Source organism: Miniopterus natalensis, chromosome 18 (genome assembly GCF_054644295.1).
Source record: "Miniopterus natalensis isolate mMinNat1 chromosome 18, mMinNat1.hap1, whole genome shotgun sequence".
Lineage (NCBI taxonomy): Eukaryota > Metazoa > Chordata > Mammalia > Chiroptera > Miniopteridae > Miniopterus > Miniopterus natalensis.
The window spans coordinates 16,906,259-16,923,636 of record NC_142098.1 but is presented as its reverse complement, the minus strand read 5'-3'; the positions used below and the strand labels follow the sequence as shown (position 1 = coordinate 16,923,636).

The window sequence follows — 17,378 nt, the reverse complement described above, 5'->3', positions numbered from 1 at the left end:
CTTCCCAGCTCTCCTTCCCTTTCTCTCTCTCCGCGCCTCTGCCAGTGTTTCCTGGGGTTACCTCCTAAACAAAGGGCTCATATGTCACTGGAGAGAGCATGGTATCCCCAGATGTGACACCTGGAGAGGGACACAACCTCACGATGCAGTGTCTGCCCGGGAATGCACAGCCTCAACCTAAGCACAAGAAGGCAAGGGACAGCGCTATTACAAAGGAGCGTGTCTATGCATCCAAATTCCAATGTCATCTACGTCAAAGAAAGGCTCAGATCACAGGAGAGCAAAGAGATAGAACAAGCGAATGCAATATCTGATCCTACGTTGGACCCCGTCCTAGAAAGGAAAGGTTACAAAGGATATTATTAAGTCAGCTGACAAAATTGGAACAGACAGTAAACTAGATGAAACTATTGCATCCAGTTAAATGTGCTGACGTAGATCACTGCATGTGGTTTTATAAGAGAATATCCTCACTCTTAGGATCTACACACTGAAGTGTTCTGGGTTTTCCTGGGCTCTCCATCTGCTTTACCTTAGAGCTTCCTATCCTTTGATTTTGAGGGAGAATCATGGATTCCTTCGAGAATCTGATAAAATCTCTGGACACTGCCCTTGGAAACAACGTCACACACACATTCTTTGTTGCATGGCATCTCCAGAGGTCACAGACCCTCATGGAAACTCTCAGCTGAGAATCCTCGGACTGGTGGTCTGCTGATAGGCCTTCAGTTACCACGTCCTGAAGTTCTGAAAGCAAAGGGCATGACATAGCCAACTTCTTCTCACATGGTCCAAAAAAATGTGCTAGAGCCAAATTTATATAATAAAAAAGAGAGAGAGCAAATGGCAAAGCAAATGAGGCACCATGTTTTAAAAGGAAGTGTATTCAAGTGTTCTATGTACTATTTTTGTTCTTGCAACATTTTTGTGTGTGAGTTTAACATCTTTTTCCAAATAAGATGCTAAAAATTCACTTGCCTGGTGCCTAAATATCATTCAATAAGTGATACCCCTTATTAGCATTTCAATGCAAAGAAGATCAGGCATAAATTTTAATGCTGCTGAGAGGGGCAGGCAGCTGGACCCAAACAGCCACGTAGCCCGGTGCTGGCGGGCACAGGCCAGGGTGGGGTGAGGAGCCCAGGTGGGGTGGGTAGGAACGTGGCAGGCAGCTGATGGACAGAGATCTCACTGAACTCCTATTTAAAATTGAACTACTTGCTGATTTTTGCTAAGGGAACAATTCTATGGATAGTCAGGGACCATGGTCTGTTTTTCCTTCTCACCTCTCTCCTTGTTTCTTACCTGCCCCTCCATGGTATAAATTATTACAATAAATTCTACTTTCCAGAATCATAGATTGTCCATGTTGGGAGGGACTTCAACCACCATCTCATCTACACTTTCCATGGGATGGGTGAGAAAAGGAAGACCCAGTGAATTCAATTCCCAGGTCCACTGCTGTACAATGAAGGAAGGGTGAGAGTTGGTACCCGAGATATCCCAGGACAACCCTATTTACTCTGCTTAGGAAAGCATGGCAGAGTATTGTTATAATATTATCTAGAATATTTTCTTTGAGGGTTTGGGTACTGTTTCAGATGAGCCTAAGAGCTGTAGTATGATGTACTACAAAGAATGTACTGCTGGGAACTAGAATACTTGGATCTAACTAAATGAACTGGCTCTGTGGCCTCAGGCAGGTGGCTTTCCCTCTCTGAGCCTTGGTCTCCCCATCTTAATATGCAGGAGTTGATTACTTAAGAACTTTTTATCCTTTGTGGGATCATGACTTCCTTTGAGGGTATGACTAAATCAATGGACCCCTTTTCAAAGCTGTGCACTTAGAAATGGATAATCTCCAGAGGTTCAGAGACCCTCTCATGGAAACTCTCTGCTTAAACTGTCTTCTGATGGGCCTTCCAATTACTAATTTCTCAAATCCTAAAAACCATCAAAATAGAGTCAGTTGGTGGAGCCCCGCTTGCATTGCATTGAAGAATTAACCCATTCATCCATGAGTCACTTTTGGGGCTCAACTCTGTCTGGCTAGAAAGATATTGAAACAACACTTTAAAGTTACCACTTGGAGATGCATCTACAATACAACATGAAAATGGCTTGAAGTAAAGGCGATTTGCAATTTGCCCACAGCTGGAAAATTTTCCCTTTGCCCACAGTCATGAACCCACTGGTCTCAGATAAAACAAGCCCTTCTGAGAATCACAAGACTCCTTCCAGCCCATAGGGATGAAGAGACTGCCTAGCAACTCGCTTGCTATCCCTATGTCATCCAATCAGCATGCTCCACGAGGCTAGCCTAGTCTCCGAGAACACTACTGGGGAGAAAAAATAGACCATTTAATTAAAGCCCCACATGTGAGCAATTGATTCCAATTTTCCACTTCTAATTTAGTAAAGGATTTCTACTGGGTGTGTACTAAGAAACCATAGAACCTCATAATGTTGGTGATGGGTTCATCTATTTTTCTTTTAGTCCCTGCACATTTTTGTTGATGCCTAGTATGTAACAGAGGAAAGTGGAGATGCCTGGGTAGAATCCAGGCCCAGCCACAGGCAGAGCTGGAGTGAGAAGTGGCCGAATCACTCATGGGAAGTGCCATCAAGACCTCTCCCAGGTATGCTTTGCTAGGAAACAACAGCCAAGATGCCACAACTTGGCATTACCATGTACAGTTACTAACTCGCAGGAGGTGGGCCCTCGTATCTCACCTGCATTGCTCAATTGTTCTCTGTTCCAAACTGTTTTTCCCACATCCCATCTGATCACCATCGCCATCCACCCCTGCAGTCCACTTGCACCACTTCTCCCTCCAGCATCTCCCACATCTCCTTTCCATCTAGCAAAACTTCTAAATCTTCTGCACAGCTCCCACAGCCTGCCACCTTCTCACCTCAACCCACCTTTCCAGCTTTGTCTCCCAAGCATCCCTCCAGACTCAACCCTTCCTGTGTCTCTGTGAAGAACCTCGGTGAGTTGAATGCTCAGAATTCATTGCTTTTTCCTCTCTGGTCTCAGTGTGCACTGCTTTGATCTCAAATGACTTGGTCCTACATCTGCCTCCTACGCTGGATGCAAAGGGCCAAATTTTGTTAGTGGATGAATAGATAAATAAATAGACATATTTAAATATAAGCTGAGGATGTCTAGCCTCTGGCATCAAAGGCTTGGTCCAGGGAGCTGGTGAGGGGCAGATCCTAAGGCTGCCCTTGTTTCTGCACTGAAGCTACACTGTGTCCATGGTGGCTTAGCTGAGGGTGGAAAGCCTAGGTCCCCATAGTGCTGGAGGAATTAGCAGCAGGAACAGTCCTCTCAAGGAACAAAGTAGAGCCCTGCAAGAGTTAGCCTCTGTCAAGGGCAAGCACTGGATAATTGGAGAATGTTCCACCAGGAGTCCAGTTGGCCAAGGATCTTGCTGTGCTGGCAAATGGCACTCCTGCTCAGATCCCAGACAACTCAGGAAGGATGGCAGGCTTGCAGCCACTGTGCAGTTTAACACAAAGAGGCCAGTTCTGCCTTCTTGGATAAGAGCTTCCAGAGCTGGGGGAAGGTGGCTACATCAGGAAAACCATCGGTGGAGGTGAGCAGAAGGATGGGTTTGCAGTCACTGGACCCTCCACTCCAGTTCCTGGTGCTGAGGTGGTCCAGGAAAGAGGAATGGAATTCCCTTTGGGGAGGAATGGAATTTTGTAGGCTCAGTTCTGCAGGAGTCTGGAACCCAGCTTGGGATGCTGAAGACTCTGCTGGGAAGGAAATGAGAATGGACACTGACTTAACCCAGCAAACCTAGATGTGCTCAGGGCTGGGCAGGGAGAGAAGGAAAGACAGGTGACACGGATAAGGTCAGTCTGGATTGTGGTGGCCAGGAGGGTCAGGCATCACCACCACCCCTAGTTTTGGCCTTGAACCCCTCCTAGCTTCAGGAGCTGTTCCTGAGCTCTAGAAACGTTTACCACCATATGGTCTATGCCTCCTGTCCTGGCGCCCAGGTCAGCCGAGCGCAGTGGGTTAAAGTCCTGCCCTTTTCACGAGCGGGCCCGAGTTAAACGTATTTGATGGGGGAGGGGGGCCCCTCCAGGATCAGGTCGTCCACATCCTTGAGGAGTTCGTGCTCACTGGCCGTGGTGGCGTTTTGCAGGCGGCGCAGGCGGGCCTGGAGCTGCTCCTGTTCCTTCTTGAGCTCCAGGTAGGAGTGCGAGAAGGTGTGGAAGATGGACGTGGCCGGGAAGGCCATGATGAGGATGCCGCTCAGGATGCTGCTGAGGGCCACCACCTGGCCCGGCACGCTGCGCGGGACCATGTCTCCGTAGCCCACGGTCGTCATGGAGATGATGGCCCACCAGTAGGAGGCCGGGATGCTGGTGAACTCCAGGACCCGCCCGGACTCATTCTCGGCCACGTAGACCAGAGGGGAGAAGAGGGTGATGGCCACGGCGAGGAAGAGCAGGAGCAGGCCGAACTCGCGCGTGCAGCGGCGCACGGTGAGGCCGAGCGTCTGCAGCCCCAGCGAGTGGCGCGCCAGGCGCATCACGTAGAGGATGCGCAGCGCGCGCAGCACGCGCAGCACCAGCCCCACCTTCTCCAGGTAGGAGGAGCCCCCGCCCGGCCGCGGCTCGTCCTCGCGCGGCTCCTCCTCCGACACCGCCAGCGACACGTAATAGGGGGACAGGGCCAGGATGTCGATGATGTTCAGGGGCCCTTGGAAGAACTGGCACTTGTTCCGGGCCTGGACGAACCGCAGGCAGAACTCCAGGGAGAACCACGCCACGCAGACCGTCTCCACGATGAAGATGTAGTAGCACTTCTGGGAGCACTCGCCCTGGAGAGGCAACGAAACGCAGGGTAGAGCCGAGGGGCCGCAGCGCTGGGAGGGGGGAATAGCCCTGCCGAAGAGCGAGTGCGCATATCTGCATCGATAGTGATAGCGATAGGTATGTGTGGGATATTGACACAGATATCGGTTCCACAGATAGATGCTACAAATTAAATATGTTCTCTATATATTCTATATGTACTAATACTCTCTCTTTATTCTATGTATTATCTATCTCAACCGAGCCGTGCTGTAGACTCTTAGTTGCCCACCAAAGCCCCCTTTTTTACGTAGTTATCAAGTTGGGGCTGCTCAGCTAGAACAGAGACTGTCTTTTCAATCTCCCTCACAGCTAGGTGTTGCCAGCTAACCAAGCCCCCACCTTGGAATGTAAACAAGCCATGCATGCCACCCTCTGGTTCCAGAGCTTAAGATGTTGGTGTGAATTCCTGCACACTCTTCCTCCCCCGGAGCCAGGACAACCCGTTTGGCCCCGCCACCCAGCTGGGAGCCAGCGGATTGGACCAGTGCCCCAGGGGAAGATGGAGCATCAGGGTAGGAAAAAAATCTGGGTCTCGGAATGAGAGCTGCCCACTCACCTTGATCCCCCTTTGTGAGAAAAATTAACTTCTACTTTGTTTAAAGCCATTCTGTCTTGGGGCCTCTTTGTTAGAGCAGCCAACCTTCATCTTTCCCAGTATAAGCCCCTCTTGTGCACCACGCACGGCCTTAGTGCTGTTGCTTAAGTCCCACAGTGATGCTGTCAGCAGGAAGCACAACCTCATTTAATGGCCCAGGGCTTTGTTCCGAGCAGTGAAATGGCTTGCCTGAGCTTACTTACATCCCTCATTCATTCACCCAACAAAAATGTCGAAAGGGTTCACCTTGCGCCAGGCTCTGATCTGGGCTCTTAGTGGGATAAAAGTACTAGAGAAGCAAGTGTTGTTTCTGGGGTTTTGGAGGCTGGTGGCGCAGAGAAAGGGTCCCTAGAATGGCCCTGTGACATGGATTGCAACTGTTTACACGGTTGTTTGGGAGATTCCCACCTAGGTGGGGCTGTTGGGAATTCACTGTTGTGTCATTCACACACCCTGCCTCCGGCTTCTAACAGTCCCGCCAGCCCCTCTGCTACTCAAGGTGTGGTCCTCCAGCCAGAAGCATCCACCTCCCCTGGGAGCTTGTTAGAAACACAGAATCTTGGGCACTATCCCATCTATGAGAAATCAGAATCTGCATTTTAACAAGACCCCCAAGCAATTTGTATGCACGTTAAATTTGAGAGATGCTGGTCCTTTGCAGTGGTTCCCAGCCTTGGCTGCACATCAGAATTGCCTGGGGAGCTTTGAAAAAAATCCTGATGCCTGGGCTGGGACCTCAGAGATGCTGTATAATTGATCTACGTTTGAGCGTGAGTGGTAGGATTTTCCAGAAGCCCCATAGATGATTCTAATGTGAAGCCATAGTTGAGAACCTGACTAAATATTATATATATATATTTTTTTATTTTTATTTATGATGGATGAGTAAACGAATGACTGAAGCCAGCTGCTTGAGTGAAAAGCAAAATGTTGACAACCGTAGTTTTCTTTGGATTAAAAGCTCTGAAGTGGAAAAAGAAATTATTTCCAGTGCCTGGGCCCATAGGAACACTAAATTGAAGTGTCCTTTATGTCTGGCCGCTGGAGAAAGAGAAATAGGCTGGTCTGTTCTGATCTCTGTCTGCTTGTCCAGGTCTGGGCAGCTTTCTCTCTTGACTTGTATCTGATCTACCAAACGGGTGGGAGGTGGTGCGAGTGTTGTTGAGGGTGTGGGGTCCAGAGTATCTGTGACCCAGGTTCAAATCTCTCACTTCCACTTACTCAGGTGTGTCATTTAGGCCCTCTGTACTTTCAGTTCTCTGCCCTGGAAGTTGTGATGAATGGAAATGATGCATGTAAAGTAGGCAGCAGGCTGTGCCACCTGCAGGCACCCTATCTTATCTTTATGAGTTGAGTGACTGGTCACCGACCAGGTGAATTCTACAGGAACCTGAGGAAATTCTCCAACACATCAGGAGGTCTTTGCCACAACTGCCCAGGTTTGCTTTAGGATCCTGGAAGGCTTGGGAGTTTAGGATCCTGAATCATCAGTCCTGCTACAGATTTGCTGTGTGACCAAGCAGCAGTCACGGCCCCTCTCTGTGTTCCGGTTTCCAACGAAGAGTTTGGAACAGAATCAGTATTTCTCAAAGCTGAATTAGAACCCCCAGGGTGCTTGTTACAAATGCAAATTCTTGGGCCCCCATCACAAATTCAAAACCCTGGGTTGGGGGCCAGGAATCTGTATTTTGGCAAACCCCTCTGTTGACTGAGAGGCACCTGGATGTTTTTTAAACTCTGGGCCAGATTCTCCCTACAAAGCCCCTTTCATCGCTGACATTCTGGGAGTTTTCCTCCTGGCTTAAGGGCCCGTGGTAGCTGGGAATAACTGTTCCAGGCCAGTGACCCAATAGCTCAGGAAGGTGACTCCCGAGAAGGCTCCGTGGGTCCTTCCTCTGCCTCTGGCGCGGGTGTTTGGATATTCAAGGCATGTGCCAGCCACTTCCTTCCTGCGGCCTGGCCCAGGCTGTGCTGGCCACCTCCCCGCACTGCAGCAAGCTCTGGCTCTGCCGAGTCACGCCCTGCATTGCCGCTCCGCTCCGCATCCTTAAACCAACCTCCCAGCCCTGGACCCAGAGAAATGCCCCGTTAGCAGCCAGTGTTGGGGCAGCAGGGATTTATGGGGCTCCAGCTAAGGAAATAATTCCCAGGCCAGGCAATATTTGAAGAAAAATACAAAGGAAAGAAATGTTACTTTTTTCTCTCCAAGGAAGTTTCCAGTTTTTTTGGTTTTTGTTTTTTCATTTTAGAGAGAGAGGAAGGGAGAGGGAGAGAGAGAGAGAAACATCGATGCGAGAGTGAAACATCGATTTGCTGCCTCCTGATTCCTTCTGCACGCCTCCTACACTGGGGATCTAACTCGCAACCCAGGCACGTGCCCTGACACGGAATTGAACCAGCAACCTTTTGGTGCCCTGGATGACGCCCAACCAACTGAACCACAGAGGCCATGGCTCCGGTTGTTTTTTTGTAGGTGGGGCGAACAACTCATCCTGGACTGCCCAGAACTTTCTGGATTTGAGCACAGAAAGTCCCATGTCACCAGAACCCCCTCCGTCCAGGGCAAACCAAAGTGGCCAGTCACCCTCTAGGTGGCCTGGTCCCCAGCAGGAGTGAGGCGTGTTCCGCTTCCCCCATGCAGCGAGAAGGAACGTGAGTCAGCCTGAGAAGGCCGGAGGTGTGAGCGATGCAGCCGCATGGACGGGGCTCACAGACAGGATGTGGGCCGGCCAAGCCAGATGGATATCTCCATTTATGTGAAGTTCAAGAACAGGCAAAGCTCACCTAGGGTGGGCAACATCACCCGAATAGTAGCTGCCTCTGGGTGGGGAGGGATTGACAGTGAAGGGACGTAAGAGAATGTTTTGGGGTAATGGGGCTATCAAATTGTTACATCCTACAGCTAAAGACATTGTGCATTTCAGTGCATATAAACTTTACTTGTAAAACTGTAAAATAATAAAATGAAGGCTAATAAGCAACCGGGAGTAGGGAAGGGATGGAGAGAGAACAAAATTGGCAGATGTGGACAATTGTGGAAGCTGAGTCATGGGTACTTGGGGTGCATTATATTATTCTGTTTACTTTGTAATTACCTGAAATTTTCCATCACGAAAAGTTAAAAAACAAACAAACAAAAAAACAAAACAGGCCAGAAATCAAAACCACAGTGAGATACCACGCCACACTCACTAGATGGCTAGGATTCTAAAGTCAAACTGTAACAAGTGTTGGCGAGGGTGGGAAGAAATTAGAACCCCCTAAACATTGCTGGCGAGAATGTAAAACGATACAGCTGCTGTGGCAGCGGGTTGGTGGTTCCTCAAAAAGTTACGCACACATTTGCTATCTGGCCCACCAATTCTGCCGCTAGGTACACACTCGAAGGAACTGAAAACAGGCGTCCACACAAAGACTTGTACGTGAACATCCATAGCAGCATTATTCATAACAGCCCCAAAGTGGAAACAACCTAAATGTCCATCAGCTGAAGAAGGAATGCACAAAATGTTGTGTATTCGTACAATGGAATATTATTCAGCCACAAAAAAGGTGAAGTACTGATCATGCTTTAACAGGGGCAAACCTTGAGCCCCTTGTGCTCAGTGTAAGAAGCCAGACACAGAAAGCCAGATATTGATTGTATAGTTGCATTTATAGCAAATGTCCAGGACAGGCAAATCCATGGAGGCAGAAAGTACCTTTGTACCTTTGCCTGGATCTGGGGGGATGGGGAGTACCTGGTAGTGTGTGCAGGGCTCCTCTTTGGGGTGGTGAAAATGTTCTGAAATTAGACAGTGGTGATGATTGCACAACTGTATACTAAAACCCACTCGTTTGTGCACTTTAAAAGGATGAACATTACAGTGTGTGAATTATATCTTAATAAAAAAGAAACTAGGGTCCGAGTCTGAAGGGGCTGAGTCAGTCCTGGGCGAGGAGGCAGCGAGCGGGGGTCCCGCAGCCGTACCCCTACTTCTTAGTTCCAAAGTAGAGCTGCTCTGAAGGGCTCTGGGGCCAGAGGGTGTGCAGGGCTTTCTGAGGGCAAAGCCACTGTCCCTGGGGGTCCATCTGGGCAGGCTGCCCAGCAGACTGCTACAGGATCAGCGAGGACCAGTTCTAGAAGTTCCATCTGGGAGGAAACTCTTGACCTTGGAGCTTTCCCCTCACTCTTCTGTCTCTCACAGCAATGCCTGCCAGCTCCCCCTTGGGGATATGGCCAGATTCAGCCACTTCTCACCTCCTCTTTAGCTCAGTGCTGGTCCCACAGCTCTATTCAGCAGCTCAGGCCTCCCTCCCTCCCTCCTGCCTGCCTGTGATTTCTCCCATTTGTGCCTCTGGCCCTTGCCTCAAGTCTGGGCTGATTCCTCTGACACTTTTCTGGGCCTGGCCATGCTGATTCATTCCTCTCCCTGACTTCTCCTTTTCTCTTTGCCATCTCTTGCCTCCTTTATGAACTTTCCACAACCTGCTTCTTACTCCCCCTTTGCCTTGAGTCAAAGGCCCCCTCCCCAGATCTTCCCCTTTCCCCCCTCCTCCCAGCTGCCCACACTCCCCACGCCTGGGACAGGGGCCCTGAGAGCGTGTGGAGCTAAGCAAATGGGGACTACGAACTGGGCACAGAGGTGGGGAGCGTGACTAGGCAGGAGGAGCAGCGTGAACGACAGACTCAGAAAGGTGGGCCCCATCCAGAAAACAGGGAATGCTTCCTGTTGGCCAGGACATAGGGACACTTAGCTGGGGAGAAAACCCCAAAACCGAAAAACCAGGTTAAGAAGAATTCCCTGGAGCAATTACCTAATGTCACCAAACACAAAGAAGCTCCAGAGAGCAGGCAATTCTTTTTGGAGCTAGGGAGGGGAAGCTGGCTCCAGCACGAGGCTTTTTATTAAAAGGCAGGAGGTAGTGCCTGGCCAGTGTGGCTCAAGTGGTTGAGCATCAACTCAAGAACCAAGAGGTCACCAGTTCAATTCCCAGTCAAGGCACATGCCTGGGTTGTGGGCTTGATCTCCGGTGGGGGCCATGCAGGAGGCAGCAGATCGATGTTTCTCTCTCATCAATGTTTCTATCTCTCTTGCTTCCTTTCTCTCACTCTAAAAATCAATGAAAACATTCTTTAAAAAAGGCAGGAGGTAGAAATTGCACCCCAAAGTTGAGCTGCACCCACATGAGGAGGGCACTGGCCATATTCCCAAGGCGGAGCTGGCAGGCATTGCTCTGAGAGACAGGAGGAGGCGGAAGAATCTCCAAGGTCAAGAATTGGGCTCTGAGTCCCTCCCAGATGGAACTTCTAGAACCGGCCCTCACTGAACCTGCAGCAGTCTGCCAGCTCCCCTTTGGGGATATGGCCAGATTCAGCCACTTCTCACCTCCTCTTCAGCTCAATGCTGGTCCCACAGCTCCACTGAGTAGCTCAGGCCTCCCTGCTCCTTCCTCCTGCCTGCCTATGATTTCCCTCATTTGTGCCTCTGGGCAGCCTGCTGCAGGTTCAAGGGGTCCCAAATAGTTCTACCTGGTCTTTTAAAAATCTGTGTTCTCCTTCCCCAGCCCTGGTTCTTAGCAAAATTCCTAAGCCACAGTACAGGATGTGAGGGACAGTGAGAAGCAGAGGCCCCACTGTCTCATCCTAAGCTCCACCATGGTTCTGTGACCCTGGGCACTGGGCACAGTTGCAATCAGTGTGTGCATCAAGCAAACCCTAGGACAGGAACATAATCTAAGGTGAGAGGAGAAATGAGCAAAGGCTGCCAGAGAGGTAGAGAGAGCAGGTTTGTGCCTATCACCACTGAGTCCCCAGCCCAGAGTAGGCCCTCAGGGAAGATCAATTGATTGCGTGAAGGATGGTAACTGGCACTGGAAACTGGGAAGACATTTGAGTCAACTGGCCGCCGACTTTGCTGCTGCCATTTGGGTTCTGTGGAGCTGGGAGAGAAGTTGATGAGCAAAGCAGATGAGCAGGTGGAAGGGGTGTGAGCTGAGTCCCAAAGGGTGGGTAAAAACAGCAAGGCTCACTCTGTGCCAGCGCATGATAAATAGGCTCCTTCAATCCTATTTGATAGGTGAGAAAACAGAGGCCCAGAGAAGTAGAGCGACTCCTCCAAGGACAGAGCCAGGGACGCCAGAGCTGGGATTTGAACCCAGGACTAGCAAACAGAGATGCTGGCTCCTTTCCATGATGAGATACTGCCTGTCTGCAGCTACTGGGGCATTTCAGTAAGAGTAACAAGGAAGAGAGAGGTCAAGAGAGGAGGCATGAGAGTTCTCCAAGGTTCACCCTGGAGGTGACCTTTCAGCTCCCCCAGAGGGAGGGAAAGTGCTCTGACCAGCAGAGCCGCGGGGCAAGGGCTGAGACCATGTGACCATGTGGAAGGGCACTGGAAATGAAGGACAGATTGACAATCTTTGCACAGGGGCTGGGCAGAGGGAAGCAAAGAACCTGGGAAACTGCAGCATCCATCGCCAAATGGATGGATAAACAAATTGTGGAACATAATTCAGCCACAAAAAGGAGTGAGGTACTGACACATGCTACAGCATGGAAGAACCTTGAAAATATTATGCTGAGTGAATGAAGCCAGAAACAAAAGACCACGTATTTTGTGATTCCATGTATATGAAATATCTGGAATAGGGAAATCCATGGAGACAGAAAGCAGATTGGTGGTTGCCAGGGCTGGGGATAGGGTGGAGATGGGGGGTAGAGGGGTGGGGAGTGACTGCCTAATGGGCACAGGGTTTTCTTTCGGAATTTGACAGAGGAGTTGGCTGCACAACATTGTGAATGCACTAAATTACCAGTGAATTAATGGTTCACTTTAAGATGGTTCATTTTATGTTATATGAATTTCACCCCAATTTTAAAAATGGAGCAGGGATGCTCAGAATATAAGATCCAAAAAGGTAAAAAATTTGTCTTATCTGCAACGCCTGGAAGAATGTACTTAGTAGTCACTCAGCAACTGGTGTTGAATGAGTAAATAAAAGCATAAATGTTGCGATCTCCTGTTACCTGGTACCGAGTAAGTGAATAGTGATGATGACAACTGCCATTTATTGAGCACTTATGTGTCAGCATTGTTCCAACTGCTTACACAAATAACTCACCGTAACCCCTTGAAGAAAGGGCTAATGGCACCCCCATTTTACAGATGAGGAAACTGAGGCCCAACAAGGTTGACTTTTCTGAGATCAATGAGTTCATAAAGCGGGAATGCCAAGATTCAATCTCAGAGTGTCTGCAGTCTGCACCATCACGCCAGACAGAGAAGCGCTTCAGAAGGCCTGGCTGCCTCCAAGAGGTAACATTACTGTGAAGTTTTACACATTCAAGGCACTCCTGGGTTTATTGAGCAGCTATTCTGTGCCATGCACTATGCCAGGCCAGACATCTCTGCCTTCTTGGGCTGTCGTTCAGTGGGCATCCCAGCTCCATTTTCAGATGAGGCTGAGGGTCTGGACTACAGGCAGAGTGGCCCAGCATTGGAAGGTGGTTTTAGAGGCAAGCCAAGGTGAGCGCAAATCCTGGCTCTGCCACGTACTGTGAGCCTAAGAAAGTGATCAAACTTCCCTGAGCCTCAGTTTTCTCATCTGTAAAATAGGGGCAGCCATAGTATCCACTTTCCAAAGCTGCTGCAAAGACTCTGTTCTGTCAAATGCTGGCCTCCTGAGGGGTGCCTAATAAGCCTTGTTCTGTCATCCCTTCTGTCTGAATGCTTCTGGAGGTGCTTAGGCACTTGGCTTGTCCTTTCTGTCTATATTGCCTCCTCCCTCCTCCATTTTAATTTGCAATTTCGGGCGTGGACCTTTCAGCCCAAGTGCTAAGTCTACTCCAACGGATGTTGTGAGAAGTTAGAAAAAAAAAGGAAAAGGGAGACTGCTTTCTTCGGGTGTCTTCTAACTCTCCAACCCAGCAGTACACTTCCTTCGAGTCTGATGGATGGGTTCTGTGGGTCCTAGCCCCGGGGTGTTTGTCCCCACAGGTGGCATAAATTCATCTTTGTGGATGGTGCCAGGGCCCCTGGGGACCGCTGGGACCCCCTACCTCACTGCGCGGCCTGCCCCAGAAGCAGCCGGCCAGCGTGGAGAGCATCCGCAGCCAGTTCGCTGAGTCGCTGCTTTCAGACTGACATCCCTGGGGGCAAAAATGAAATGCCAGGCATGTGTGGCAGGGAGAGAACATCATTTTTTTTATGTAAATGTAAGGACATGATCCTGAAAGAACAAGACAGCCCTGTCCTCAGTGTCCTGGCTCTCTAAATTATTATTATTATCGAAACAGGGAAATAGGCACATTGTTTTGAGGGTCGTGCCTCCCAGCCTCTCTGGGCAGCATATAGAAAGGCAGTTCCGCACGGTGACACCCCTCGCAGCCCAGGAGCAGAAGTGGCAACCTGATTGCTCAGTTCAGACTTGGGGCTGCCTGGTTCTGCAGCCTCTTGCCCACCTCTGATTTCATTTTCTGGGTTTCCATTAAACCAAGCTTGGGTTCCTACCCTGGTGTGACCCTTGTCCCTCTGCACAGCCTAAGTCCTAGCTCCCTGGAAATCCCTAAGAGGAACGGGCTGGTGGAAATCCAGGGTTCCTCCTGAGCTACTGGGATCAAGGGCACCCTCTGGGAATGGGGGACAAAGGCTGTTTATTTTGTCCTAATCTTTTTACTGCAGTGCCCACATGTGAATATTTCTGTGAACGAGCAGGATCTTAAATCACATGATGTCATGCTGAAGAATTAAAAAATGCCTGCGATTGGAGCTATAGTCCTCTATGGGGAAAAAGCTGTTTGAAAGTCTAACATTTCGGTTGGTTTGCTTTAGGGCAAAACATTTATAAGTTGGATAAGATACATTTTATTAAATGATTGTTGAGAGTCTACTCTGTGTGAGGAAGCTACTGGTTCTCCATCTAAGTCCTTTCTATCTGGGAAGTTCTCTGATCCTACCATATTGCCCTGGAATATATCTTTAAGGGAAGGGAACTTAACTTCTACTGACAATGGTTATGGATCATATACAGAGTGCACTGTCTTATGTATGTGTTTCCTTTATGGGTTCCCTCCATCTACTCTAATGTAAGTTCTCCCTCCATCTACTGTAATATAAGTTAGGGTGATGGTGAGCCATGGAAGAATATAGAGCAGGGCAGGAGCAACATTTTAAGTTAGGAAACAACCCAGGTCTCAGTTTGAAGCTCTCCAATAACCTTCCCAACAAACCTTAGATTCTTATCTCATTTCTCAGATCATCTGACCCCTGGGGGGCTTGGGATTCTCCATAGCTCTTGGAAAGAGAGTGCAGGAGTAGGCAAGAAAACTTTTTGCTTTGGCCTCCTGGGGCAGTCACTGAGAAGTTAGCTTATCTCTCTGTTCCCCATTCAGTAACTGACCAAGAAGCTCAGGAGTAAAGTAAGAAGCAGGACAACTTAGGACAGAGCATCCGTGCCACCATTGGCATATTTATTCTGTAACTTTGAGCAAACTAAATGTCCTGTGCCTCAGTTTCTTCATCTGAAAATGGAGTTGGGATGCCCACTGAGTGATGGCCCAAGAAGGCAGGGATGTCTAGCCTGGCATAGCGCATGGCACAGAATAGCTGCTCAGTAAGCCCATGAGTGCCTTGAATGTGTGAAACTTCATAGCAGTGTTACCCATTCTATGGAGAAGGAAGCTGAGACTCAGAGAAATGAAACAATTTGCCAGTGGTCACAGAGCCAGGAGCCGTGAGGCTGGACCTGCCAGGCCCACTAAGAACAGGGGTGGCTTTGTCACTGTCCAGGGTCCACTATCAGAGGCAGGGTCACCTCATGACTTTCATGGGCCCAAGCAAGGTACTTTGGCCTTCATTTGCCCCCTCCTCCAAAAACATATTTAAAATTCTTTCTTACGACTGAGCTGATCTAAAAATGAATATAACCCATGCTGGACAATATTCATTTCTTTCCTTCTTGTTTTCAAAGACATTTAAACGTTTTTCACGAGCCTTATGTGGGCCTTGGGTACTGTGTCCGACGGAGAAATGGACCCTGATCTGAAGCCACTTACCTTGTCCTCCTCAGCCCTCATGTCGGGCATGGTGCTGACACAGAGGCTGACCGCTGTGGTGGCCACGAAGAGGATGGACAGACAAGCAAAGACCTTGCCGGGCAGCCCCGACTGCGGGTTTTCCACCATCTCCCGCAGCCAGTGCATGAAGAGCCCCCAGCGCGAGGTGGCGGCGGTGGGGCCACAGGCCTCCCTCTGGCGGTGCAGGGCCTCCTCGCGGCGCTGCTCCGACAGCTCCTCCAGCTTCTTCAGCAGCTTCCGCAGGCAGCACTTCTCCAGGTTGGCTTCCTCGATGCCCCAGTAGGTCAGCTCCTCCTGGAAGGACAGCACGCACATCTCCCGCAGCAGCGCCAGCTTGCCGGCCGCCAGGAAGCTCACGATCATCCCGAAAGCGCTGGGGCTCCTGTCGAAGAAGAACTCCTGGTTGTCCTCGTCGTAATCGTCGCAGAGCTGCGCGATCTCCTCCTGATTCCGGCAGAACTTGAGCTTGCTCAGGCGGCTCAGGGGAAACTCGTCCAGGGTGCTCCAGGGAAGCACATACCTCCTGCCCCCAACGTTCACCAGGATCTCCTTCTTCAGGTCCGCCGTCGGGGAGGCGTCCAGCGCGCCCACCTTCCGGGCCCTGCGGTAGTAAAGGCCCTTGATGGACGGTGGCTCCTCGGAGCCAGGCAAGAGCTGGCTCAAAGGGCTGCAGGAGCCGGAGTGATGGTGTCGGGGATGCAGGCCCCTGACTCTGGAAGCTATGGGCATGGCCGTAGATGTCCTGGCACCCAAAGGGAAAAGAGCAAGAGAGCGGGAGAAATCAGTCACAGGGCAGAGTCCTAGTTGTTACAGACATTTTCTCACGCTTGCTTCCCTGCAACGGCATTATTCATTCTTTCAATCTTTCATCTAACACAGATTTATTGGGCACCTACTATGCACTTGGGATCTGTCAGTAAACAAAAGGAGACAATGCCATCCCTTCCCGGTGAAACACATACTTATCTCTCAGAAGAATCTCCCTGGAACATGCACTACGTGAACTGGGACTTGGGGAGCTGGGTCCTGAGCTGGACAAGCCAGAACGGTGCCACTTCCAGGCTGTGTGATCTCAGGAATGTACCTTAACCTCTCTGGTCTCAGCATCATTCATTCCATGACAACACTGTACCAACGCCGCAAGGTACAGTTGGTAAAAGTAGAGCATAAGTGTGTAAGAGGTTCTCAAGTTCACTGCCAGGTTCCAGCCCCTTATGGATTGCCAGCACAGGTGGATTATTCAGCCACTCTAAGCCCTTTGCTTCATCTATGCAGCTGGGGTAGTTCGAGTGCCCATCTCATGGGGCACAATGAGGGTTATATGCAGTAATATACAGGGAGTGTATATTAAGAACACTTCTAGATGCTTCTGACAAGCCAGGCACCTTGTACATGCTTCCCTACATTAACTCACCTCAACAACCCCATGAGGCAGACATTATTATTTCCATTTTACACATGAGGAAACAGAGGCACAGAAGGTTAAGTAAGGAGGAATGTGACCATGGCTAGCATGGCATCTGACTCTCAGGAGAAGCTCCACAGCAGTCACCTTGTCCCTCTTGTTTGCTTTCTCGTTTGGAGGACTTTAATCCCCACGATGGAACTCCTCCATGTTCATGGGTGCTTGTCGCAGCCACTCTTGCTGTGTGACCTTGAGCCAGTTAATCCCCCTCTCTGGGCCTGGGTCTTATCATCTGCAAAATGAGGGGGCCTCTAATGCTCTCTCCATTTCAGACCTATTTGGGATGCTTGATTTAGAACAGAGTTTTAGATTTGGCCCATGCCTTTGAAAAAATCACCTCCATAATTGCTATCCTTAGCATCCTGCAACCATTTCCTATGCTA

The 17,378-nt window shown here is 49.8% G+C and overlaps 1 protein-coding gene across 1 annotated transcript; it reads right to left on the bottom strand.

Annotated features, from left to right (window-relative positions):
• Positions 1–4,064: 4,064 nt before the first annotated feature.
• On the bottom strand, positions 4,065–16,387 carry KCNG4 (potassium voltage-gated channel modifier subfamily G member 4). Its single transcript, XM_016197939.2, has 2 exons — positions 15,510–16,387; positions 4,065–4,841 (listed from the first exon to the last, which is right to left on the bottom strand). Exons 1-2 carry the CDS (start codon positions 16,257–16,259, stop codon positions 4,065–4,067), a joined length of 1,527 nt encoding a protein of 508 aa, XP_016053425.2. The 5' UTR covers positions 16,260–16,387.
• Between the last annotated feature and the right edge of the window lie 991 nt (positions 16,388–17,378).